General features: G+C 45.0%; 1 protein-coding gene across 14 annotated transcripts in view; it reads right to left on the bottom strand.

Annotated features, from left to right (window-relative positions):
* The window catches only part of KIF1B (kinesin family member 1B), a 132,736-nt gene that overhangs the window by 60,314 nt on the left and 45,824 nt on the right, over positions 1–26,598 (bottom strand). For 3 of the 14 annotated variants that reach the window (XM_028740688.2, XM_028740690.2, XM_028740699.2), the window contains exons 5-16: positions 24,823–24,888; positions 21,986–22,164; positions 20,705–20,816; positions 18,374–18,451; positions 17,368–17,433; positions 15,970–15,987; positions 12,380–12,455; positions 11,253–11,331; positions 10,583–10,725; positions 8,464–8,502; positions 4,938–5,149; positions 364–443 (exon numbers count right to left, since the gene is read on the bottom strand). In XM_028740688.2, coding sequence (XP_028596521.1) covers positions 364–443; positions 4,938–5,149; positions 8,464–8,502; positions 10,583–10,725; positions 11,253–11,331; positions 12,380–12,455; positions 15,970–15,987; positions 17,368–17,433; positions 18,374–18,451; positions 20,705–20,816; positions 21,986–22,164; positions 24,823–24,888 — 1,148 coding nt within the window. The remainder of the gene's footprint in view (positions 1–363; positions 444–4,937; positions 5,150–8,463; positions 8,503–10,582; positions 10,726–11,252; positions 11,332–12,379; positions 12,456–15,969; positions 15,988–17,367; positions 17,434–18,373; positions 18,452–20,704; positions 20,817–21,985; positions 22,165–24,822; positions 24,889–26,598) is intronic. The other 11 variants (XM_028740696.2, XM_028740697.2, XM_028740700.2 and 8 more) reach the window with 5 other exon arrangements.

Below are 26,598 nucleotides of genomic sequence, written 5' to 3'. Positions count from 1 at the left end.
GAGATTACTATAGTTAAAAACAACCAGAAATCCATGGCTAATCTACTCCAAACGACCCAGAGATCCCCCAATAGATCCTGATCTACCATTCTTCTACCCCTGTCTCACACTATATGTCTCACACCACCCTCTCACATGCTGTACGCCAAGCCTGTTAATATCTCTCAAATCCTTCAGCAACAAAGCCATTTCTGCAGAACTCTGGTCTTAACCAGGTCTGTTAGGTCCTTTACTGTGACTATTCCTCTACTCCTTTTTAGTAAAAGTCCTCTCCCTTTCCAATGAGGTTTAGCTGCAATCCTGCCCTCATATGGCTTAAGATCCTCCAAGCAAATATAGATTGTGGTTTATGTATGTGCCAACCTCTCCATCCTAATCGCCTCTGTCTTCCGCAGTTTCTCCTCCCATGTCTCATTCAGCTCTGCAATGATCTTCTCAGATTCCTGTAAAAAAGTCCAACAGAGAATTAGAGGTATGTACAAGGAAGCTACATCTAAATACCCATTTCTCACTAGCCTACTTGATGAAACAAGTTTTTACATTTAGCTAAATCTAAAAATGAAACAGAAGGATAAAATGAATAGGAAGATATTGAGCAGCAAATACAGTGATCAACTTGTAATCTAGAGTCTTGGGTCAAATCCTCCATCTAATGAAGGATGAATTGGGCCTTGGAGCACCTTTACAAGATATGTTTTGTATGCCACCTAGAGAATTTTACAGATGGGTGGCCATATAATTTAATAGGAAATACTGCTTATGAGGCTGGCAAATTTTAAGAGCACCTGACCATGCTACCAAATCTGCTTGTGTTAGAAGTCCTGAGAGGTCTGATACAACAGAACTTGCTAAGAAGGTGCCAAATTTGCAGGAATATCATCTGATACAACAGAACTTTTCAAGTGGGTGCTACGTTTGCTTATCATGGAATGGATCACTTCCTGTATCTTCCCCAGGCAGATGCACACACTTGTGCACGTACATAAGTACAAATATGCTTTCACAAAGGAACCTGGTTTGCATGTCACGATGAGCCAAACCATGGCCTAATATGAACATGCAAAATCCAGGAGAGCCAACCATGGTCACTCCCCCGCACCCTGGTCATTTTGCTGCTGTGTCATGTTGAGCTACACCACTATTTAGCTTAATGCTGTTGATGCTTGACTCCTCTCTCCAGCAGCCAAATGGTGCCAATATCTTCAAGAACCCGTAAGGCAGGGATGAGAAACATCAGGCCTGAGGGCCAAATGTGCCCCCCCCAGCCTCACTACCCAGCCTTCAGGACTCTGCCCAAGCCATGTCCTGGTCTATGCCCAATTAACTGATAATGCCTCTGACCTGCTTGGATGGAGAGAGGTGTGTGGAATGTGCATATAGAAACCTCTCTGCCTTTTTTGCACAGTAGAAATGGAGCCTGTTGTACAGATGTAAGGGTCATATCCTTTGCTCCTCCCACTTTTTTCTCCAGACTTGCCCACCACTGGCATATGGTCCCCAGGAAGTAATACAGAAGGAAATGTGCTATTCTGGCTGGGTGACAAGTTCTCCAGAATAAGGCATGGTGGAATATAAACCACTGAAGAGCCTTCAAGGAACACCATGCAGGTCCAACACCAACATTACTCCAGAATTCTGATTTCCGCCCCCCTTCAACAGCAAGTCTGGCAACTTGTGCACAAATGGTGGTTTGTTCCCACAGCAACTGGTGGGAGGGGAGGGAATGTTTCTCCCACTCTCATTCCCCTTTGGAAAAGACAAATATCAGGGCTGTTTTTCTGCTGTGGAAGCTTACTCTAAGAGCCAAGAAAACAGAGGAAGAAATAAAAAAGGCCGGGGGGGGGGGAGTTTATGTAAAAAGGGAGAGACTGGAATCCCTTGTAACAGGAAACACACTCTTATTTATCAATGCCCCAGTGGGGCTAGAGATGATCTGCTCATTTCCACATCTCTATTTGCTTGTCGTTTTGAAGCTCATAATGCCCTCAGTCATTAACTTGTCAGAAGATGCTGCTTTGCCAAGCTGCTTCCATCCTCCCGTTCCCCTTCAAAATGCCGGAGATGTTGCCTTGAATGCTGATGAAGGGGGAAGACTCACAGGCAGGCTAGCCCAGACATTAAGTGGGGGGGGGCGAGGGGTAATATGTTTGAAGGCACCACTTTATGACAGAGCGCCAGGCAAATGCAGAGACGGCACTGTTATCTCCATGTCAACGGCATTTTTGTAAAAAGTGCAATGTGCGTGCTAGTCCATCCAAATTGCCCTGGCAGCTTTTCAAATACGGGAAGAGGAAAAGAAGGAAAAAAGGAGGAGGGGTAGGCAGTATTTAAATTCACAACATTAACCCGCCTGCTGCTTCACATGCCCAACCGTGGGGGAGGAGAGGGAGGCTTTGGTAAAAGCCGAAAGATTGCTGCTGTGCCCTTTTGATGCTGTTCCATAGACAAAAGCCTCCATTGTCCATGTATGGGGGGTGGGGGCAGGCATTCTGTGAGCACTTCACATTTGTAATCTCCCTTCACATTTGTAATCCAGGGTCCAGGTCTTGGTGCTCCGTTTTCCAATGTGACACTTCCAGGAAAGACTGAATTATTATTGCTGAAATAAACTCTTCATTTTCCTCAGCTCAACTGAACATGGAAATATATTTGTAAGTCTGCCACTCAACCAGAGGCTTTACATGCCAGTATCCTTATTTTATAGGAAGGCAAGCAAGAACATCCCAATAAAAGGCCAAGGATTTCAATCTTCATCCCACACAGCCACACTAGCCCTGTTTGCAAAAATAAAAAATGCTTAAGGAGGCATATGCCACCTTCACCTGCACTGCAGGCACTGGGCTAGATGGCCTTTTGGGTTTCCAAATGTTCATTGCCATAAAAATTTAATCTCAACCAAAGGATGCACATATGGTCTGATTCAGTACAAGGGAGCCTCCTATGTTCCACAGGACATTCACAATCCCTACTGCAGTTCTGACGTCGGTGCTCGTGGCTAACTTGGTCCAGGCATTTAAAAACTGTCCCATATACCATGCTGGTTGAATTGGTTTTGAGTTCTGGCATTTTGGTCATGCTCTCTCTCACTGGGTGCCATATTGTTAGCCTGACAAAGAAGCAGCACTGAGGCCTTCTTGAAACAGGGTCTCTGCATGGTCCCAGAGTACAATCGGAAGGTATAGGAAGCCACAAATTTGAGCAGATCTGGATCTGCCCTGTCCAGGACCTCTTTGGAACCTGACATCCATCCTCTCAAAAGCCGCGGTGGAAGGAAAGCAGGATACAACAATGCAACATACTCGTAGTCCTCAATGCACAGCCCATGCTTAGCAAGTTGGCTCCATTGAGAATTTATGGCTTTGTTAGGAGACACTTTAGATGATCAAGGAATTTCCATACAAATTTGCTTTAGGAATGAATGGATTTTAAGCATCCATAAGAAACTAAATGTTAAGAGATCCATCTAGCCCAGCATCCCATTACCAAGCATAGTAGCTAACCAGATGCCTACAGGAAATCCACAAGGAGTCACTATCTCTCTCCAGTGTTTGCTCCCCAGTAATCGGTATTCAGTGGCACACTGTCATCAGATCTACAAGTCACACAGAATAACCATGGATAGCTTTATTTTCCCATGCATTAGTCTGATCAACATGGAAAGATACCAAGCCAGTGGGGATCATGACATCTTGTGGCCACTATTGCCATTAATTTGTTAAGTATTGTGTCATGGACTTTCCTTTGTCTGCCCCAGATCTCCTGCCAATTGATCAATTTCATTGGATGACCCTGAGTTTTACTATGGTGTGGTGGGGAGAGAGAAAAATCTCTTTATCCACTACTCTCCCCCCGCACTTCTACTTGAAGTCCACGACTTGGCTCCTCAGTTTTAGTTGTATGATTTTGACATAGCCAGGACTGCACCAATTTCAAATCTTCCCAACCATTAGATGGCTGTTGCGTTAGCATTTACCAAAAGGAATGAGTTCACCTTGCAAGTACCACTAATGTATTTGTTTTGCTCTCTTTGGAAATATGCAAACTACACCCAGGAATGCTTTTGGAGACAAAGTGAGATACCAGCAACGTCCTGCAAGCAGCAGCAAGTATTCAGTCAATGATGAAAAGCAATCATTTAAACCACTCTTGCCGAACCCACAACTGTGTGTACAATTAAAAGGGGGGTTTCTATTAATTTTGACAAGTTAATGATTCAGGGCAGTGTGGAGTTTTCATTTTTATTAAATTGTTGTTCTGCCCCTTTCCTAGGAGCTCAAGGCAGCAGAGATGGTTGTATCTCCCATTCGCTCCACCTCACAACAATCTTGCTGCAAGGTAGGTTAGGCTCAAAGACGAGAGCGGCTCACCAGAAAAGGTGACTAGGGCTTCCTCAACTCTAGTCCAGCACTCTAACCAAATGAAAGTTTTGGCAAAGAACTTAATCAATTAATATATAAGCAACTATGCTAATAAGTAAGTCTGAATATCCTAGCATACATCACACAATTCATTCTGCATTTGAAAAGGGAGGAGTGAGTGGATCTTCCTGCTAATGAATGTTCTGCTTAGCTCCTGTCCTCGCCAAGCTACTGAGATTTCACTAGCACTGACCAAATATCTCTCAAGTTTTAAGAAGAAAGGAATTGAGGTCCCCTCTCCCCACAATGAAAGCTCGTTCTTCTTCCAGGCCTGTGCTCTAGTTTTGTGTTGGAAGGCTACAGGATATACCCCATGTCGTTAACTGTGCACAGAACCAAACAGGCACAACCCCAAATGTATAGATCAAACACATGGCAAATACTGAAGTAAGGAGGATGGCCACAGTGGAACTTCCCCATTACTCAGAAACCTTTGCTCTGGATTACTGAGACTGATACTTCTGGAGTCCTGATGCTTACCTACATGTAAGGCATATGAGGAGGGAGGACATGTCCTACCTTCAAACGTTCAATGGCTTCCTCTCCTCCAGGCGTAGACATGATCCGTTCTTGGATACTGGAGACTGACGTTAAGCCCACCTGACTGCTGAGAGAGCAGGAAGATGGGGATGCAGTGAGGGAGCCCATGGATGCTGTGGAAAAATGGCCAGGACGTTGATTCTCTGATGCTAGCAAGTATCTGTGTTTATTGTTCTGAAAATCTTTCAGATCTGAGAGAGAGAAGGAAGGGAGGGAGGGAGGCAGCAGACAGGAGGGGAGGCAGAAATACAGGGATGGAGAGAGGAGAGACCAAGGAGAGAAGAGCAGAAAAAAGGAAGGGAGGGAGGAAAAACAGGAAGGAGACACCCGTATAAGAAAGGTAGCACACAAGCAGCAACAGAGACAGGTTTAATAGGACTAGATGGCAGTTCTGAAACAGATGTCCTTCCAAGAAGCTTTGCCTGTTTATTACACTCATTTGGCATGGCCCTGAATCAGGTGCCTCCTCACTTGATGGGTGGTTGGAATCCATGAGGGGTAGGATCTTTTTCAAGGGTGGCACCCCGGTTTGGGACTGTTCTTATGAGGTGTGCACGTGCTCTTTAAGAGCTAATCGTCCCTCACCACTAGCAATGCCAGCCTAGCAAGATGGACCAATGGATCTGATTCAGTGTAAGGTGGCTTCCTGTGTCCCTATGGGCTAGATGGGCCATTGGCAGCTTCATATGCTGGTTCTTCCACTAATGACCAGACCAGGCTGTGACATAGGGACTTGCATGCATCTTTGGATAGGATGGGTTTCAGGAAGGAAGAACTCATGTTTGGGCACTTCCTCCTTCTTCAGCCTATGCTTAACAGGTCAAATATGTACAGAGTACAACAAGTAAGTTGTGTTTTTTAAATAAGATGTGGGGTGAGTTTTAATTTGGTTTGAAAACTGCCATCTATAAATACGGAAAAGAGCAGGGAGGGTGCAAAGAGAGGAAAGATTCGGGAACAAGAGAGCCGCCAGGATTCGGCAAGCGGGCAGGGCAAAGATGGAGCTGACCAGACCTCCTGTGGAATAACTCATGCGTTCACAGCGGGGCGGGAGGGGGGACGATAGGGGGAGACAGGAGTTGCACTTGCTGCGACTGCTGCACAGCTTGCACAGAGCATCATCGCACCCGTGCGCCATGCATGGTTCTCCCTCCATGATGCTGCAGCTGCTGGTGCTCAAGGCAGAGTTAAAAGCCGGCAAGCTGGAAGCAGCATTAATTTAAAAAAATAAAAATTTAAAAGAGAGAGCGAGAGAAAAAATGCCCCAAAGCAAGAGCACTCTGGAAAAATTTACCATGCCAAGTATCAGAGTTCAAGGAAATTCCAGACAGATCTCTCTCATCCACCATGTTATTTTCTTCATTTAGGAATGGCAGGAGTAACGGGCAAGGCTGCAACTCAAGACTAGAGTATCTGATACATATGTGTGTTTGTGAGTGTGTGTGTGTGTGCTTGTATGTGTAAGTATGTGTACAAACACAAACACAACACCCTAGTCTTCTGATTGTCAATTGTTTAAAATGACATCAATAATAATAATTTATTTGTATCCCACACATCTAACTGGGTTGCCCCAGCCACGCTGGGTGGTTTCCAGCACATATAAAAATAAAACATTAAACCTTAAAAAGCGTTGCTATACAGGGCTGCCATCAAATGTTTCCTAAATGTTATATAATTACTCATCTCCTTAACATCTGATGGGAGGGCATTCCACTGGGAGGGCGCCACTACTGATAAGGCCCTCTGTCTGGTTCCCTGTAGCTTCACTTCTCGCAGTGTGGAAACCACCATAAGACCCTCAGTGCTGGATCTCAGACTATATATTATATTGCTGTAACCTGTCCTGGGACCTCTGTTGAAGGGTGGGTAAAAAAAACCCCTCTAATAGTAGTCTATTTGGGGGGGGGCACTTTGTCTGTCCGTCTAGCTGTTCTCTATGTGTCTGGGCACATCTTAAGATATCATAGCCAATTTTTGCATGATGATTTTGCATGATGATGAGATCATGGTTGTGTCTACGTTTGGACACAATTGAATGCCCTTTTGAATGAAGATATTAGGCAGATATCAGACAGTACTGCATTGTGCTGTTCTTTGTTTCTTAGAATTCCATAGTAGTGTTGGGTGCAAGGCTGCTAGTAATTGATTAATTAGTATTATAACCACGGCTTTTTTCAGCCAGAACTTGCGGGAACTTAGTTCCAGCACATCTCAGGTGGGCTCCATTGCCATTGTAAGAGAACAAGGGAGGCGTTCTTGAGTTCCAGCACCTCTTTTTCTAGAAAAATAGCACTGATTATATCCAATGTTAGTTCTACTCAGAACAGACCCCTGAAGTTCATGGACACAACTAACTTAGGTTTGCTAAATTCAGTGGGTCAACTCTGAGTATAACATAGTTGGGCTTATATTGTAAATCACCCTGTAATCTTCGAATGAAGGGTGGTATAAAAATGTAATAAGCAAATAATACTAATAATACTAATAATAATAATAATAATACAACCCTAAATAAAGAAATACTATTTGGGCTAAGCCACCAGTGCTCCCCATTCCCTAAGGGAATTTTTAAAACCCATCACACTGGTGGAATCAACTCAAGTCACCTCAATTGCATCTTGTAAACGCAGAGGCCTTTTGCATGGTGGTTTGAATCCAACTCAGGACTAGGCCTACTTAAATCAACAGATATGCCTAACTTCAGTCATCTGAATACGTTTGGCACTGGATATAGCCCTCTATCTGAGATTAAGATGGCATCTTAATGTTTGCCCTTGCGTTTCCAGGAAAATCCAATTCAAATTCCCACATATATTTGAAAGTTATAAAACAAGGAAAGGTTTTCTTTCCCTAAGAGATATACGACAGTAAGGAAAGAAGTGCTGCCTTAATGAATCATATTCGTTATATATCCAGTTACCTCATTATCATTGGGTATGGTTCTATTTTTAAATGTGAGAAATATCTTTTCATGGGGATTGGGATGGGAGAGGAGTGGAGGGGAAAGAGGAACACTTGGGGGGGGGCGGTCCTGAGTGATAATAAACTGAAAAGTGCCAATTCCAGCCCTCTTCAGCTGGCAGTGCACTTACAGTTTAAAATGAAATTTAAAAAATTCAGTATCTGTTCATGTTTTCTTTTTTCAAAAACCAAAACAAAATGCCACCATCTTTCTTCATTTGTTGCCATAAATTGCATACTTTTATCAAAGTTATGGTCTCAAATCCTGTTAATTCAAACCCACTCTAGTGCCACGCTGTTATCACTCCTTAAAATACAAGCTTTGAGTTTGCGCTCTGCCCAAAAGCAGCCTGAAAAATTGAAGTGGTTGGCAAGGGGCCAGGTTCCACAGAAAGAGATTGGGTTCCATGCTGCTAATGTTGGTTTTTAAAAGGTTCTGCCTGGGATTTCCCTGCAAGGAACAGCATGTAAAGCTTGCTTGAAAGCTGGCCCAGTAAAAGCCAAAAAGGGTTAGAAAGGTTACTAATTCCACAGTACACACATTTGCCTCCACTTCCAGAGAAATCGTCCAATGCATCAACTGGAGGAAGGAAGTTTAGAAGGGAAGATACAAGAAGGGTAAAATATCTAGGATTAATAGTTGACACAGGAAAGGGAAGCAAAGCCCAGGCACTGGATACAAAGAAAATATCAGATTCTCAAATACAACACAAATAATCTATCTAGTTTTGTCACAATCAGGGAGGGGGGGGGAATCTCAAAAAATCTAATGCTGTTTGTTTCACAGCCTTTTCTTCTTTCATCCATTCTTTTCAAGGCAAAGGCATGCAATGCATACAGATTGTGGCCTCATTAAGCGTGATTAAGTCAGAATGTCTCTTGGCAGACAAATAAGCACCCACAGCCCAAAAGGCCAAAGCTCAACATCAATTCTTAAAGTCAGAGTTACTTCAAATGGATTCACAAATACACTGATCTCTTATTTTAAAAGTTTCCTTCCTCCCCCCTCAACCCCTCGGGAGAAATAAGTAGACATTTTTTACAAATGCCCTGCCACCCACATTGTAAAAACAGTCATCCTTAGCCAAACAGAGACCAAATTCTTACATTCCTGGTGCTTTGTGTGGTTGCCAAATCCCATTGCTGAATGTCATGGCAACCTCTGAGCAGTGAAAAGAAACAACAAGATCATGCTAAGCAGGAGCGATTCATGTTCTGGGATGGAACCACTCTCTCAACACTGATGGGAGTGTTGGGAGGGTGGTTCCACCCCAGATCATGAATTGCTCCCCACCACATAGGCTAGTACAGCCCCTTCCTCAGTAGATTCACTGAAATTAGCAGACATGACTAAGGTCAATTAATTTCAATGGGACTACTGCCTGTGGGACTTGGTTGGATATAGACCTATGTTTGCTTATATTGATCTGCTTGATTTATTTTCTATTGTTTTCATTTTTTTTGTCATTTGCACACCACCCGATGTATTCATACGATGGTGTAGTATACAAATTGAACAAATAAGTAAACAAATAAATAAATGGTTATTTTCATTGTGGCCAGGACGTGGGGAATGCCAACCTCACTATGTTGTGAGGTGGATAAAAAGCTCTTGGAAGATTGTTCCTTGGGGGTGGGGGGTGTTTTTAATATTTTCACCATGTAACAATGGAAAAGGCATTCCCAGAAACCCAATCCTCTGCAGCCGTTTGTCTCTCTAAGCAAGAGACAAGAGTTGCTTCGCTTGCATACACCATCTACTGGATAAGTTGCTGCTAGCTGTTGTGGCTGTGTGCTTTCAGTGCCTCTGAATTCCAGCTGCTGGGAATCCCAAGTGAGGAAAGCACTGTTGCACTCAGGTCATGTTTGCAAGCCTTCCAGAGGCTAGGCCATCGTAAGAACAGAATATGAACTTTGACCTGATCCAGCAGAGCTCTTCTTATGTTCCTACTTTGTTGGAGTTTTTTGTTTTGTTTTTTACATTACTGTGCTCTGTGGGTAGGCAGTGAGGAATCAGATATCCAATAAAGGGGTTTGAAAACCAGGTTGCTTGTTCTGTGCCAAAATCATCCATACGTAGCCATAAGAGCTTAGCTGCTCCAACCTCTCAGCCAAAACTTAGGGCAAAGAAAATGGAATCTGAATTCATTTGCTTTGGCAGGGGCCCTGAAATGGAAGGCAGTCGGAGTGGAAACTGACAGCCTGAAGATACTGTTGGGACGGAGAGCTGGAAGGCAAGTGAGGGGGGTCGATGGAAGAAATGACTGCAGTTGGCCCAGCTTTAGCTCACTTCCTGCAGTGGGACCCATTTGCTGGGAGCCCCCGCATTCACCGTTAACGGGTAGGAAAATATGTATAAACTTCCCAGAAAGATGGAAGACTATACAGAACACCACTCGGCAAAACTGTTGGCATCGCTGCTAGCCTGGAAAGGCTCCACACAGAATTCGAGTTTGAAGCAAATGCTGCTGATGAAGTTGAGATTGTGGGATTGCCAAATCCATGAACTTGGTTCCATTCTTCCCCTGCTGTGCTCCTCAGTCTTTCGAATCCACCAAAGTGCCTGGATTTCCCAGTCTGCCACCCCCAGCTCCGAAGCTGAGTAAGAGGGTTATCTCCCACAGCAAGGCCCGGAGCTTGAATCTGTATAATCCACTTACTGTCAATAATGTCTCCGAGCCCTTGAGCACGGAGGAGGTCCTTGAGCCGTGTCACTTCCTCCTTCAACTCCCGCACCAGCTTGGCGTTGGGATCCTCATTGATAACAGCATTGCATTTGATCTGCTTTGCCCGATCAGCGTATCTGGAAAGACAGGTGTAGGGTCAGTTCATTTTAAAACACACACACACACACACACACCACCACCACCACCACAACTCTGCCACATATCTAAAGGTCAAATCTGAGCAATGTGCAAGAGCCTTAGCTGATACCACTTTCTATGACATAGTTATTCCCCTCTGGGAAAGGGAAGCAGCTCAGTGACCTCAGGTTCAATCCCTGGCATCTCTGGGTAGGGCTGGGAATGTCCCATACCTGATATCCTAAAGACCTGCCATCAGTCAGTGTAGACAATCCTAAACTAGATGAACCAATGGTCTGACTTGGTATAAGGCAACTTCCTATTCATGGTTCACTTCCTCTCACCGCATGTAATTTTTAAGGAGTTTAAACAGTCTTCATATGATTCTGCTGAATTTCCTTACACTACCACAACTAACTAAGGTGAGTAGAGTAAGAGAGACCAGAATCAACCTCCATTTCACATTTCCATGCTACAAACAAGGGAACTAGATGGGAAAGCACCATTTTGACACCACGTTCAATACCTTAAAGTGCTTAGTGTTTCATCGTAGTTTATGTCTGCTGGGCTCAGAGCAGCCACCATGGCTGTTCTTGAGTTGCCACCTATGAAGCAAAAAAGGGTATCCAATTAAACAGGAGTCAAAGTTGACTGCTAACAGCACTAATGACAGACTGAGTCACAAATCCAGGTTCCACAGCCAAGGCATTGGAAGGTCAACAAGAGATTAAACTAAAAAAACACAAAAACAAAACACAAAAAACACAAAAAAACCAACAAGAGATTAAACTGGCTCTTTTAAAGATCCTAAATGCTTTTATTTAGGATCAATATACAATATACAAAGCATATACAAAGCATACATATAAGTGGGAAAATTATATTTTAGAGTTGTATCCAACCTAGTTCTACTAATAGCAGACCCACTGAAGTTCATGGACCTAAATTAGACATAGCCATTAATTTCAGTGTGTCTACTCCGAGTAGGACTAGTATTGGATATAATCCTAAATCTAACCTTCAGGTATCTTTTTCCCCTCAGAACAATGAAGACCAGAAACCTCCTTTTTATCCTCCAAATAATATATATCAAAGGTGATGGTCATACAACAGGAAGTCTTGTATAATTGCAAAGAGAAATAAATTTATAACGGCATAAGCTTTCGTGGAATAGTGTCCACTTCATTAGATGCAGCCACAGTGTACAATATTGAACCTTGGAAATACCACAGAGGTGGGGATACTGTGGCTTTCCACATGAAGCAGGACTCCAACTCTCATCCGTCCCAGCCAGCATGGCCAATGATGAGGAATGATGGGGATTGTACTTCAGTAACACCTGGGAAGAGCATAGGACCCCCATGCCTAGACTGAAGGCTCTTGGGAACTAGAAGCACCATCCAAAAAGGAGGCTCCCTGCTGTATCTCTGCATGGAACCTGTGGCCCTCCAGATGTTTGTTGGACTCCACTTCCCATCAACCCCAGCCAGCACAGCCAACTGTCAAAGGTAACACAGGGAGTTGTAGCCTAGCAACATCTGGTGGGCCAAAGGTTCCCCACCCCAAAATACCAAGTGTAAAACAATGAAAGCTAATTACTAATTAGCAGGGAACTAATAAAAGGTGGGGAAAGATTCTGCTATGTCAACATACCTAGGTTTTCCCGAAGCAGCCACGTCAGCACAGAATCCCTGTATGGAATAAAATCAGTCTTCTTTTTCTTCTTACTCTGCAAGAGGACATTAGCATTTAAAAGCCAGTTGCCACACACAAAAAAGGAAGTCTGCACAAAGTTGTGTGCACACGTTTTCCTGAACCTTTCAAGAAGCAACATCTGAAGGCATGTTTTTGCCAAGATAATCTCACAATGAAACAAAAGCTTCAGGAAGCAAGTGCATACTAGAATTAAAGCTACAATGTTTTAGTCAATTGGTTAGACTAAACAGATATTAAAAACTATCATTAAACAATTAGGCAGAAGAGTTTTACAGGGAGGGTTGAATGCTTCTAAGAAGGCAACTGCTGAAATTAATGTGTGTGTTTTTAATATATTCCTAACAGTCATCAAGGTGGGCAGCTAAAATGCTACATACCATCTTACCCAAGTTATAAGACATCTTAAAATGGGGGGGGTGGGGGGGGACAAAGCAAGGAGAGGATTCAGAGCTGGGATCTCATGAACTACTTTCATCCTGCCTGAGTGCTTTAGCACACCCAGTGGGATTTTTTATTTCTCATTCTTCAAGCAGCATTCTTCCTTGCTGTGTAGCAAAGAGATTTCAAAAAGTGGCTTGTCTTGTAGTACGTTGGGCTCCTGTCATGGAAGCATAAGCCTAGAAAGTTGCACATGTGCATGAACAACCCCTGCCAGTCTTTGGATCGTGACCAGGACATTTCAAGTTGAAACAGATGTGGTCAACTGGCAGCCGATATGCCCCATCAAGCCCCACAACAAAAATTCTCACTACAAAACATTTCCCCATTGTTTTGCACACACGGAAAATGCTTCTGCGTTGCGGCACAAAGAAGGGTGCATCCAATGCTGGGAACCCATTGAAATGAATTGACATGGCAAACTTGAATCCATACATTTCAACGGGTTTGCTCTGAGTAAATCATGCTCTGATTCCACACATACTTGTACTATTATTTTCTGGCTTTGCCTGAAATCACATACGCTGTAAGAGTGAAGCACGTGTTAGCAACCACCATTACTACAGAACCTGACTGATCAACAAATGCCACCCCCCAGCCACTTGCTGAAGATAATATCTTCCACTCTACCAAGAGAACAGAAAGTTGTCCACCCACTGAGTTAAATCGACTGTGCAGATGAAATAATTGCAGACAGGATAGAAAACTAAGAAGCTAAATATAGCAACATGTGAAACAACATTGTAAGTTGTATAGTTTATCCTCGAATGAAGGGTGATATATAAATTAAATAAATAATAAATAGGTAAATAAAATAAAAGTCCATGAAATTCAGGGAGAAAGGTTAGACTGGAATCCTTCGAATCGACACACTGGGCTTCTACATGCAATGTGTTTTTGCTTTCTAAAAAAAGGGGGACGGGGGCTCAACTACACTCCCAAGTGGTACAACCTAGATATAAGTTGACCACCTCAGTAAAAACCAAAGTTACGAAGTTAATCCAAAGAGACTCTGGATATTTCCACAACACTCTGCAAGCTTGAAGCCAGACATATTTGGAGTACGGCACTAAGATTAGATCAACGGTATTCTGTTTTATTTAGAAATTAATTTTCAGCAAGCCAAGAAGCATCATCAGCTGAATTATATTTGAGTAAATCATCAGCTGAATTATATTTGTGCTTACATACCGCTGGGAATGGGGGGGGAACCTAAGAAAGGATAACAGCCACCAATGAAGTGGGTACAGACAGATGGAAGAGCATTTAAAATTACTGAAGGGGATGGGATGGGGAGAGATTACTGAGGACAGAGAGAGGTCAGAAAGCCTTAGCTAGCAAAATTAGACTAGAGAGGTCCAATTCTATGTTGCCTCCCACCCACACACACTAATCTTGTACCTGGTTGAAGATTAGAAGGATTTAGGAAGTGTTCACAGGAAAACACAGAGACACTGTCAGGAAGGAAACAGCTATGAAGCAGTCTGTGTAAATTTTGGCACAGTGCAGCGTGAGAGGTGCTCCTGAACGTGGGTTCAAGTCCTACTTTTGGCACAGGACTGAAACAGATGCTACGCAGGAAACACCCACACCCAAAAACTCCTTCCCACATGCACTTTTTAAAAGCAGCTGTGCTCTTGTGAATTAAGAATCCTTCCCTTGGGCTACAAGGGAATGATCTAGGAGAACCCAAGGCTGAAGCAAAGCATTTGTAGACCTGGTCACTCTTGGATGGGAGACCACAGCAAATGCCATCTGACTTTTAGGCAAAGCAGCAGAGATGGGAAAGGAAAGAGCAGGCCTAATCAGAAGTCAGTTTCAATTGCATCCATCTGAATGTTTCCATTGCAAAAACTTCAAATGTAAAGCAGCAACCTCAGCAATGCATTATTGCATGCAAACCACCCTAACACACAAGCAGCTCAGCAAATGCCCCTTCTTACTCATTTGAGAGCCAACAGTGGGAGAGAGAAGAGTGCAGACTCCCAGGTTTTAATGGCAAAGAAGAGTTAGTCGGGCATAAGCTCTGCTCTCCCTGGTTGGTGGGAACCAGAAGCTTTGAAAGCAGGGAGGTGGGAAGTTCTGTGGTCCTTCAGGTGTTGCTACACTCCATCTCCAATCAGCCTGGCCAACATGGCCAATGGTCAGAAGTGGTGGGAGATGGGAACCCAACAACACCTGGAGGACCACTACTTCCCCTGGTCTAAAGTTTTGTTTCAGAAGAAGCAGCAATAAGTAAGTGCATGTTACTTGTACTGCTAAAGAAAGGGAAAACCAAGTTAGTCACAACAGGAGCAGGGATCCACTTTGTGCTCTTGTGAATCAATACTCCTTTCCCTTGAGGTCCAGAGAGTGATCTAGAGGGACCCAATGCTGAAGCAAAGAATTTGTAGACCTGGCTAATCCCTTGGATGGGAGACCACAGCAAACACCATCTTAGAGAAAGATGGAAGTATAGGATTTTTAAAAAATAAAAATAAATCAGACTTCTCCTTTTCAGAGACGGTCACTTATATGGTTGAGCCCAAACACCCATTTTGGTGACTGTGTTTATTATTTATTTCATTTATTTCAAATCATTGCTAAACCACTTAAGTTTTCTTTAAAAAAAAAAACACCACACCTGTAAGTGGTATAAACTATGTACAGTGTGGCAACAACATCCCTTAAAACAAAAATACAAGCTAAAACCGACAAAATAACATAAAAGCAAGTAAATGGTACAGCAAGTGAATTTCCTGCCTAGGCAGGGGGCTGGACTAGATGGATTTTGAGGCCCCTTCAAAGAGATTCTAAAGCCAATAGAAATGCATCCTTAAACATGGAACCAGTGCAACCCTGTGGACCCCTGCTCCTAGTTCCTTCTGGTCTAAAGACCCACATAGTCAGCACCAGAAGTGGGGGAACCTGCAACACTCCATATGTTGCTGGACTTCAACTCCCATCAGCCCAGCCAGAACGATCAGTGGGGAAGGCTGATGAGAGCTAGAGTCTAGCTGCATCTCGGAAGGTTACGGCTTCTCCACCCCTGCTCTTCAGGCTATATCACATTTTAGTTGACAGCAGCTACCCTTCCTCCATCATCATACCTTGCTGGTGCAGTTATCCTAAATTTGGAAGCATTGAAGGAAGGAAAGAAGGAAGAAGATAAGGTTATGTTTGTTGAGCAAGGAGAGGAGGGAGTTTAAACAGGCACCACAGATTCACAGATGCACTTCCAGTTACTTTTCCAAGGAACCACATCAGTAAGCACCTCAAAACACTTTCCCCAGGTGGTAACCTTGAAACTATGGAGTTTGACTATATGAAGGGGGGCTACAGTAGGGCAGGAAGCCTTAGGAAGGAGGACAGGAGCTAGAGGGGCTTCAGCCATGTCAATTTAAGAGCTTAGATGGAGCATAAAGGGAGAACCCTGCCATGTGTCGGAAGCTCCAGGACTAGGCATTATCAGACATACACAACATGTTAAAAGTCTGGCTAACACTATACTCAGTGTTAAGAGAAGCAGTCACCTCTGAGCTAGGCTTTGACCATTTGAAACAGCAATAAGGAACCACTGGAGATTCAGATGTTGTTGGATTCCAACTCCCATTAGCCAGCATGGCAAATGGTCAGGGATGATGGGAGCCTGAGCCCAGCCACGTACAGATGCAGCCCAGCCCATGCCCTCTCTAGTTTAGAATTTTGCAATATAATGCCAGGAGTGGGACAGGTGAGCAGTTTTTTTCAGGGACAGCAGCCTCATGGGTCAAATCAGGGGCCCTGCTGGCCCCAGTTAGTTCCCCACCCAAATCATCCCAAAATCAGCATGTCTGAGGCTCTTTAGTAGGTGGGGAGAATTGGGGTAGAGGATCACTATTTCCAAATAGTAGATTTCTGAAGCCCTCTGGCTTTGGAAAGCTACAACAAAAACATTTCTACTTGGGCACTAAGTATTTTTTAAAACAGGGACACGGGTGGCGCTGTGGGTAAAAGCCTCAGCGCCTAGGGCTTGCCGATCGAAAGGTCGGCAGTTCGAATCCCCGCGGCGGGGTGCGCTCCCGTTGTTCGGTCCCAGCGCCTGCCAACCTAGCAGTTCGAAAGCACTCCCGGGTGCAAGTAGATAAATAGGGACCGCTTACTAGCGGGAAGGTAAACGGCGTTTCCGTGTGCGGCTCTGGCTTGCCAGATGCAGCTTTGTCACGCTGGCCACGTGACCCGGAAGTGTCTCCGGACAGCGCTGGCCCCCGGCCTCTTGAGTGAGATGGGCGCACAACCCTAGAGTCTGTCAAGACTGGCCCGTACGGGCAGGGGTACCTTTACCTTTACCTTATTTTTTAAAACAGCTGTTAAAACACTGTCAGTTAACACACAATATCCTGCCACACCCTCCTGAGGCAGTTATTATTTTATTGATGTCTTGGCATGTTACTAGAACCAGGTGGGCTTGTAAAGCTCATGGTTTTGGTTTTTTTTAAAAAATGAGTGTGAAAATAATTCGGACTTACCACTTCTGCTAAGGCTGAAATGACTTTTCCCAAGGTGGTGAGAGACTTGTTGATATTTGCTCCCTCCTAGAAAGGTAAAACAAACATTTGATTTAGAAGCTGTCCAGATATAAAAGGGAAGTCTGGAAAAATGAGACACTTGCCCCCACCCACCCCACTATTTGCTACAGAATATATACACCTATTGCATTAAGAATTCTACTTCTTTTGTACATTGTGTCTGACTCCATGCATGATACAGCATCTCAGAACAGACTCTCTTTACCTAGTGGTCACCTGTGTTGGTCTAGGATCTGACCAACAGGTATACATCATGCATAGGTCATCACTGCCCTAAAATTCCTGGAGATGCAGGCTGCATTTTTCCCTTCCTCCAGCAAAGTGGCAGGGACTCTGGTTTCACCTCTGCAAGCCCCACCCACAAAGGAGGAATAGAAAGGGCTATGGATCACATAGAATCACAGAATCAGAACTGTAAAGTTGGAAGGGTCCCCCAATGGTCATCTACTCCAACCCCCTACAATGCAAGATTCTCAACATGCAGTCCCTCAACTACTGGGTGGGACCCATGAGCAACAGGCACTCCAATTCAAAGTATCAATTGTCCTCTTATCTCATTTTCTACCCCCACCAGGGCTGAAGATTGGCTAGCAAACATCTGGCCGGCTGTTTTGAAAAAACAAAGGCTAAGGTCTCACTCCAAACTGGGTAGGGCAGCATGCTGAATGCTGATCCTTGGCAATGCATTAAACGATATGGCAACATCCAGGAATGTACTCATTACCAAGTCAGACCACTGACCAGTCTAGCGCAGTAGTGTAACGGGGAGTGGCTCTCCAGTCTCTGGCTGAGAAGGGTCCTTCTCATTACCTGCTGCTGCCTGATCCTTTTTAACTGGAGATGCTGGGGATTGAACCTGGAGTGTTCTGCATGCAAAGTGGCTGCTCTTAACACTGACCTACATTCCTTCCCTGGCTACCCACAACATAGCAGAGCCAACTCATACCTTTAATCGGGTCCCTTTGGCACCAGTGGAGTCTGCCCTCTCACTCCCAGCAAGATCCACGAGGCTAATTTTGCTAACCTGGGAAGAAAAGCATGGTCAAATAAGGCAGGGAAAGAGAGAGAAAGCCAGCAATTTTATCTTGGTCCCACTGTATTCAGGTGCCCAAGGTAAACACACTCCTGCACAGTACCAGATGCCTGCTATAAAGTCCCAATAAGTTCAGCTTTCAGATATTCAAACACCTCCCCTATATTTTAGCCATTGCTTACAAAGGGGCAGATTTACAAACGTGACACAGCCAGCATGACTGTCAAAACTTTATATATCACGGATTCTGCAAGCTTGAAGGGGCTTCTGTCATCATAGAAGAGGAAGCTGCTCTACATATCAGGGCACTAGTGCCACCAGAATCAGGGCTGTCAGTGGCATGCTAACACCACCTATCTCGTGACCCCTAGTTTAACTGTTCCTTTTCTGATCACTATCCCATCACTTCATGCCTGAAACAAAAACCTCAAGCATAGCATAGCAATGATTAAGAATACTTAACTGGGAATGAAACATGCAGCCTCAGCAGCTATACGCAACATTAGGATGCTGGCCATGTTTACTGTTTTGCCCAGAGGAATTTGTATTCATCTGGGATGGAATTTATATTGAGGGTGTGGGGAGAATTACATTAAAACCACCTGGCCAGAAAATTGCAGCTTGCTAGTTTTGATTATCTTCATCTTATAAAGAAGTTAAGTTAACAACATGACAGGCAGGTCACCGTCCTCCTGTAACTTTGCAGAGTGTTAATGTGAGAGAACAAGTAATGTGATAACATAAAAATAGCCTTGCAGCTGAATCAGGCCAAAGTCACACCTAGTCCAGCATCCTGCTCTCACAGCACCCAACCAGTTGCCCCAATGTGAAGCCTACAAGCAGGACCTCAGCACTCTCTTCGCTTGCAGTTCCCAGCAACTAGTATTCAGAGGCATACTGCCTCCAACAGTAGGCAGAGAACATAGCCATTGTGGCTAGTAGTGATGTTCTTTTGAAGCCAGCCAAATTAGTGGCCATCACTACCTCTTGTGGGAGCAAATTCCATCATTTAACTATGTGTTGTATGCACATTCAGCTACACTGGATGTCCATGAGTTCTAGAAGTAAGAGAGAGGGAGAAAAACTTCTCCGTATCTACTCTCTTCACACAATGCCTCATTTTATGAGACACTTCTATCATGCCCTCCCTTATTCACATTTTTCCCCTGGAGTAAAAAGCCCCAGATATTGTATTGTAGAGAGATAAACGTTTATTCTTAGAATTGAAACGTTCTATAAGTACCCCAGTTGCACAATGCACTGTGCTAAAGCTTCTCCTGTTTTTTCCCCTCCAAAAGTAGCATTCAGGCCAGAGAGAGACTTCCCCCAAGAAGAATAAGCTCCTCTTTTAAACATGCAAATCCCTCCACAGTTTAAAAAGGCAGCTTGCTTGTTGCCACCTCCAAAGGAAACTAGGCCAACCGGGAGGATGGAGAAGAAGAGAGAGAGTTAATGAGGCGGTAATTAGTTAAGCCCTGCCAAGCAGAAACACTGGCACTTCTGTGCAGAAGGAGGGGGGTTTACTCAGGCTCTCCTTATGCTACAGCTACAGAGATCTTCTTTCTTAGTGTTGTATCCTACTAAGGCCAAATTCTTAAGATATATTAAAAGCACTCTGATAGACTTTAAACTGTCATGGCTTCCCACAAAGTATCCTAGATTTCCTAGGAGACCCTGACTCCCCTCCCAGAGCTATAATTCTCAGAGTTCCCTAGGAAGAGAGACTGTTAAACCACTAGGAATTGTAGCCCTCTAAGGGGAATGAGGGTCTTCTGACAACTCTACTTTCCAGAACTCTTTGGGGCAAGTCATCACTGTTTAAAGTGTTTCAAATAAATACAGTGGTAGCTTGGGTTAAGAACTTAATTTGTTCTGGAGGTCCTGAGGTACCACTTTAGCTAATGGGGCCTCCTGCTGCACTGCCACCACGGAATTTCTGTTCTCATCCTGAAGTAAAGTTCTTAACCCGAGGTACTATTTCTGGGTTAGTGGAGTCTGTAACCTGAAGCATCTGTAACCCAAGGTACCACTGTAATGTGTTAAATATATGGTGCAAATATGGCCTTAGTTGGATACAACCCTAAGCAGATCAGAAGGCAACCCACCCAACATTTCTCACCACCCTTGGGAAAGAGAGCGAGCAGTTCCCAAGTCATGTTATGAGGGGAGTCCCTGATCTAGTTGCAAGGAGCTTGCTTTGCACTCCAGCTATTTCCCCTGATCCCCAACTCGGGAGTAGCCTACCTTCTCAGTGGAAAGATCAGTTTCAAGGTCATGCTTCTTCTGCGTGAAAACAATAGTGAAGACTGCATGGGAACGGCTGCTGGTTTCATTCATGTTGGTAGCTGCCACCGTCCTTTAATACAGAAAAGAGAAAGAAAGGGAAAGCTTGGGATTAAAGAACAAGAACACCATTGATGGGAAGAATCAATGGGAAGTTGGCATCTTTACCATCATACAAGGTCATCTGAACCTGGGACTAGGTTAGGGATGGGAGAACCTGCAAACCTCCAAAGGTTGGTGGATTGCCAACTCCCATCATCGGTTACCAAAGCCATGCTGGCTGCTGCAGCTGCTGGCAGTTGGATTCTAACAATAGCTGGAGGACCCATTTCTAGACTGTGTTTTGGACTGCCAGGAGTCAGGAGAGACAGCCAAACAAATACCGTTGAATCCTCTGTATTTGTCTATTTGATCTGTAATCCACTTTTGGAGCTAACCTTGGCTGAAAAGTGGGGGAATTCATTTGTATTAGCTCTTCCATGAGGGAGCTCAAGGCAGTGTATGCAGTGCCCCCCCCCCCCCCCAGGCACTGGCCACCCCCTCACCAGCTTAGCTTCAGCAAGCAGCTACATCATTGTGCCCTAGGATAATCTCTTATGCCAACCTAGTCCACAATTTTAATTTATAAGCTGTAAAACAGAACTAGGAAAGTATACCATGTTATAATAATAATAATAATAATAATAATAATTTATTACTTATACCCCACCACTGCCAGAAGTAGTTGAAGAGAAATATTTGATTGGGAGGAAGGAGAATTCAATTGTGTGCACTTGTACAATCATATCGTGGATTAACAAGCGAAGATATGGATGAGACTTTGGCCACATGTGCCTTCGCACAAGCAAACCAACCAACCAACTAGGAAGTCTTCCATTAAATATCACTTCATGTTCTATCTGAACCAGGAAACTATTGTTCACAGGTTAGAAACAAGCCATGACATTCAACTATGTTTTGAAACTGGCTTAATACCCCATTTTGTTCTAAACCTGCTAACCATAGTTTCCAGGTTCTGTTGAAATGAGAAACTATATCAATGAAAGACTTCATGGTTCACATGCAGGGTCTGACTGACTGGCCAAAATGTTTGTTAGGCAATACTCCTAATGGCTATATTCATAAGTTGACAGGGAAATTATTTTCACTGGTGTACTAGCAAATATTTTTAAGACCTGACAGCTGTGTGAGTTGTGAAACACCAATGTCCCTGTGCCATGCCTGAAATAAGACCCAACCTACCTAGCTTTGTTCCCAGCATCCATGAGGTCCGCAATATCAGTGTAAGAAGTGACAGCAAGTTTTGACAGGTCTTCCACGTACGGCCCAAGCAGAGGATGCTCCCGGACACGCAGATTCCCCTTGTTCTTGGGGTTCAGCAGATCACGGACTCTCTCACAGTAGATCTCCATGTAACTGACCTGCAAGAAAACACACACACACACACACACACACACACACACACACACGGTTCAAATCTGGACAACTGTAAGAAAACCAATACAGGAAAATGATGTTAAGGAAGAGGTTTACTCAAAACAGGTGACCCAGGGAGTATGAAGAGAGAAATATATTTAGAAAGATCCTCTTTTACAGAGTTAAAAAAAATCATCATCATTTAAGAAGGCTCCATTATTCACAATGATTATGTTTCAGAACAAGCAATCAATATGCACTTTGGCTGAAAGAGTTACGTAAGAGCTCTTTAGATTACTCTAGCATCTACAAAGAAAAATAACGAGAGGAATTTATCCATCCAAATAGCTATTGAGCTAATGAGACCACCTTACGTAAGTCAGAACATATCACTGCTCCTTCTAGCCCATTATGGCCAACTCCAGGAATAGGGAAATATGTGGCCCTCCATATCTTGTTGGACTACAGCTCCCCTCATCCCTCACTATTGGCCATGCTAGCTGAGGTTGATGGCTGCTGTTGTAGATAAATACCAGGGTGGACCTGATGCTGGGAAAAGTTTACTTACTCCTCATCCTGGAGAGGAGGCAAAAGACTTCAGAGGACCCTGCCTGATCCTTCCAGTAGGAGGCACCATCCCTATCAGGAATGTCCTCCAGCGACATCTGGCGAAGGTTGATTTGCAGCTTGGGTGCAAGGCACTGGGGGAGGGCGGGAGGGAGGTGCATATTGTAGTCACACAGGAAATTATATCCCATTCCCGGAAGTGGAAAAATTTCACCTCTGTTGCTCCAGCTGCTAATTAGGAAACCTGAAGAGCCACTCCTGGGTTCTAGACCTATCCAGGTTTTCAAAGAAGCATGTGGTGATGGCTACATGCTTAGATGGTTGTGAAAGGTGGGAGGAGGAAGAGGTTGTTTTGAGATGGATAGACAGAATGTGGGCTATATGAAAGCTCCTAGTGCAGAGGCTGGGGAGCAATATCAGGAGAGGGCTATAGACTTCATGCTCTGCATGTATGTATGTATGTATGTATGTACATACGTACGTACGTACATGTGTTTGTGTGCATACCCAGGTGTGTGTGACTGCTGCTTTGCCCCAGGCTACAAATGCAGTGTTGGAAAGCCTTTTTAGCAACCAAGGAAGGAAACGACAGGTGTGCATTGTAGCTGGAGGTGGCGTGACTGCTTCAGAGCCCAAAGAATGCAGGTGACTGGGGTGACCGGAAGGTAGCATAATAGACAGAGCTGTGCCTGAACAAACACGTTTTTCCTGTTAACACGACACAACAATGACAATTCCTAGGCTGTCTGCCAAGCCGATGCTTAGGAGGATGTGTGTCCATAAGTTGGCAAACGACAGAAATGCAACCTAGGTAAAAATAGCACACTGCTGCATGCATTTGTTCCATATGCTTTCATCAGGCCTCCTTATTCAACAGGCAATGGGGGCGGCTTCTGCTAAGTCCTCCCAGAATGGCTGATTTGGATAAAGATTTGGAGGAAGGGGACAGATTCTGACTTGAAGAGCTCATAACTGCACATAAAATCTGTATCTTTTGGCTGCATCAGAGTAGACCCATCAAACCTAATTTACTTGCATTGATGCCAATGGATCTACTCTGAGTACGATATAGCTAGAAACAATCCTTTATTATTTTGGCAGGCAGTGGTGGGACAACTGGTTTCCAATGTCAAATCTGCCCTCCCTTCGCACCAAGTATTTGTAAAATAAAATTCACCATGAGCTTACAAATATAGCGCTGAGTTTGTCACCAGAAGACAGGGCAAATGAGGCTCCAAAGCATTTTTAAGGTCTAGAATACATGACCTACCAGCAGCTAGCACAACATCAACCCCTTCTTGCTATTTTAAATTGGCAGAGGTGGCCAGCAGTGAAGGAAATGAAGGGGGGGGGGCTGGGGCTTTTGTCAGGAGCCTGTGGAGAAGAGAAATTTGAGAAGAGGGCAAGCAGTAGCATGGAGACTTAGGTTATATGGAGTTTGGAGCCACAGGTGGGATGCTCAAGTCTGGCTGGAAGGTGAAAAAATGACATTAGAGACACTAGTGTTGCTGATGAAAGCATTTCAGAAGGTAATGGGTTATTCCTTAGACTGGGGTGGTGAACCGTTTTTAGGCTGAGGGCCATAATTCCTTATGCACAATATTCTGTGGGCCACTTATCAATGGTACGTAGAGCCAGAGGCAAAAACAGAACATGAAATGTAAATGTTACCTTCCTACAGTAGGCTGATTTCTACATACAATCATACACTCCTCTCTCATTTGAGGAGGGTGTGAAGCAGTAGTGGGTGCAGTCTAGATCACCCCCCCAAGTTCCTACACCATATTGTAACAAAGCCAATGCATGTGTAATGGAAATAATAAGATAGCCTTCTCCTGCCTGCCCACGCCTCCATTTCCTCAATTCATCTCATGCTTCCTTCTGCCTGTTTTAGATTGTAAGTGCCTTGGGGTAGAGACTTGACATACCTGCTCTTTGTAAAATGCCAGGTAGTGCTATACAGATAGACACACATACAAAGCTGATCAGTGGGACCAAGGATTATGTCTCAATATCACAAGAGTTGTGCCTTAACAATGCTTCCCTTCCAAAGTTATGTTTAAACAGTGTCCCTGAAATTCAACCAAGACACTTACCTCCACAGAGTAAGATATTTCCTCATTGCTGTTGTCATTGATCTTCTCAAACAGCTCTTCGCAGAGCTATAAAGAGATTAGAGAGAGAGCATCACTCTACAACCAGGGAGAAGGAAAACTGTAAGGAAAGTCCCTGCGGTGCTTAATCTACTGTGCTTCCAGTGTTTCTGTCCAATACATGGGCCTGACAGAGAGGCTGCTAATCCAGACCCCATGCCCACCCCACACCCCCAAAACACACTTGGCAGCCAATCCATTTAGCCTTTATGCAGATATTGATTATAACCAAATTCAACTTCAGCATGGGGGGAAGGGGAAAATTAGAACTCTTAGGAGGGCATTAGAACTCCTAGGAGAGGGATAATTAAGATGTTAAATCTTCCCAGAGCCAGCTGTGAAAACACTTTGACTTATTTTTAAGAAGAATCACTTTTGGAGTTCATCTGCTGGAATTTTAAAAGCAAAATAAACTCAGCTTGGGAGGTTGCTGGGGTTAACAACCCTATCAGCTAACCTACCCAGTTACTGATAATCTCACTTCTATACTTCTTCGGTCACAACCGCACTACACATTTTAAGTACAGTGGTGCCTCGCAAGACGAAATTAATTCGTTCCGCAAGTTTTTTCTTCTTGCGAGTTTTTCGTCTTGCGAAGCACGGTTTCCCATAGGAATGCATTGAAAATCAATTAATGCGTTCCTAGGGAAACCGCCTTCAGACCAGGTCCGGGGACAGTCTGTCCCCCGACCTCTTCTGAAGGCTTGGGGGGGGGGGACAAGGGCTTCTGAAGGCTGGGGGGGGCTGGGGGGGAACAAGGGCTTCGCTGCCGACCCCCAGCATTTTAAAATCTCACCGGGACACGGGAGATTTTAAAATGCTGGGGGTCAGCAGCGAACGCTTCGCTGATCCCGGGACGGCAGGCAGATCTGCACCGCCATCCCGAGCGGGGCGGGACTTAGCCCCGCTCGGGATGGCAGTCCCGGGACGGCAGACAGCTCTGCGCCGGCATCCAGAGCGGGGCGGGACTTAGCGCCCCGCACGGGATGGCGGCACACATCTGCCTGCAGTCCCGGGATGGCAGACAGCTCTGCGCGGCCATCTGTAGCGGGGCGGGCTTCGCCCCGGCTCCCGATGGCCGCGCAGAGCTGCGCTGATCCCGGGACAGCAGACAGCTCTGCGCCGCCATCCCGAGCGGGGCGGGACTTAGCGCCCCGCTCGGGATGGTGGCGCAGATCTGCCTGCAGTCCCGGGACGGCAGACAGCTCTGCGCTGGCATCCAGAGCGGGGCGGGACTTAGCGCCCCGCTCGGGATGGAGGCGCAGATCTGCCTGCAGTCCCGGGACTGCAGGCAGCTTTGCGCGGCCATCTGTAGCGGGGCGGGCTTCGCCCCCGGCTCCCGATGGCCGCGCAGAGCTGCGCTGATCCCGGCACGGCAGACAGCTCTGCGCCGCCATCCCGAGCGGGGCGGGACTTCTCTGCTGTCCCGGGGAGATTTTAAAATGCTGGGGGTCGGCAGCGAACGCTTCGCTCCCGCCCGCCAGCATTTTAAGATCGCCCGGGGCAGCGGAGAAGTCTCCGCTGTCCGGGGAAGGCAGGCGGGGGGGAGCAAAGACTTTTGCCCCCCGCCGGCCTTCAGAAGAGGTCCAGGACCTCTTCTGAAGGCCGGCTGTGGGCGAAAGTCTTTGCTCCCGACCGCCAGCAATTTAAAACAGGTCCCCGGAGATTTCCCTATGGGCTTTCGTCTTGCGAAGCAAGCCCATAGGGAAATTCGTCTTG

Source organism: Podarcis muralis, chromosome 7 (assembly GCF_964188315.1).
Source record: "Podarcis muralis chromosome 7, rPodMur119.hap1.1, whole genome shotgun sequence".
In the NCBI taxonomy this organism is placed as follows: Eukaryota; Metazoa; Chordata; class Lepidosauria; order Squamata; family Lacertidae; genus Podarcis; species Podarcis muralis.
This window is presented reverse-complemented; position numbering and strand designations above follow the sequence as displayed.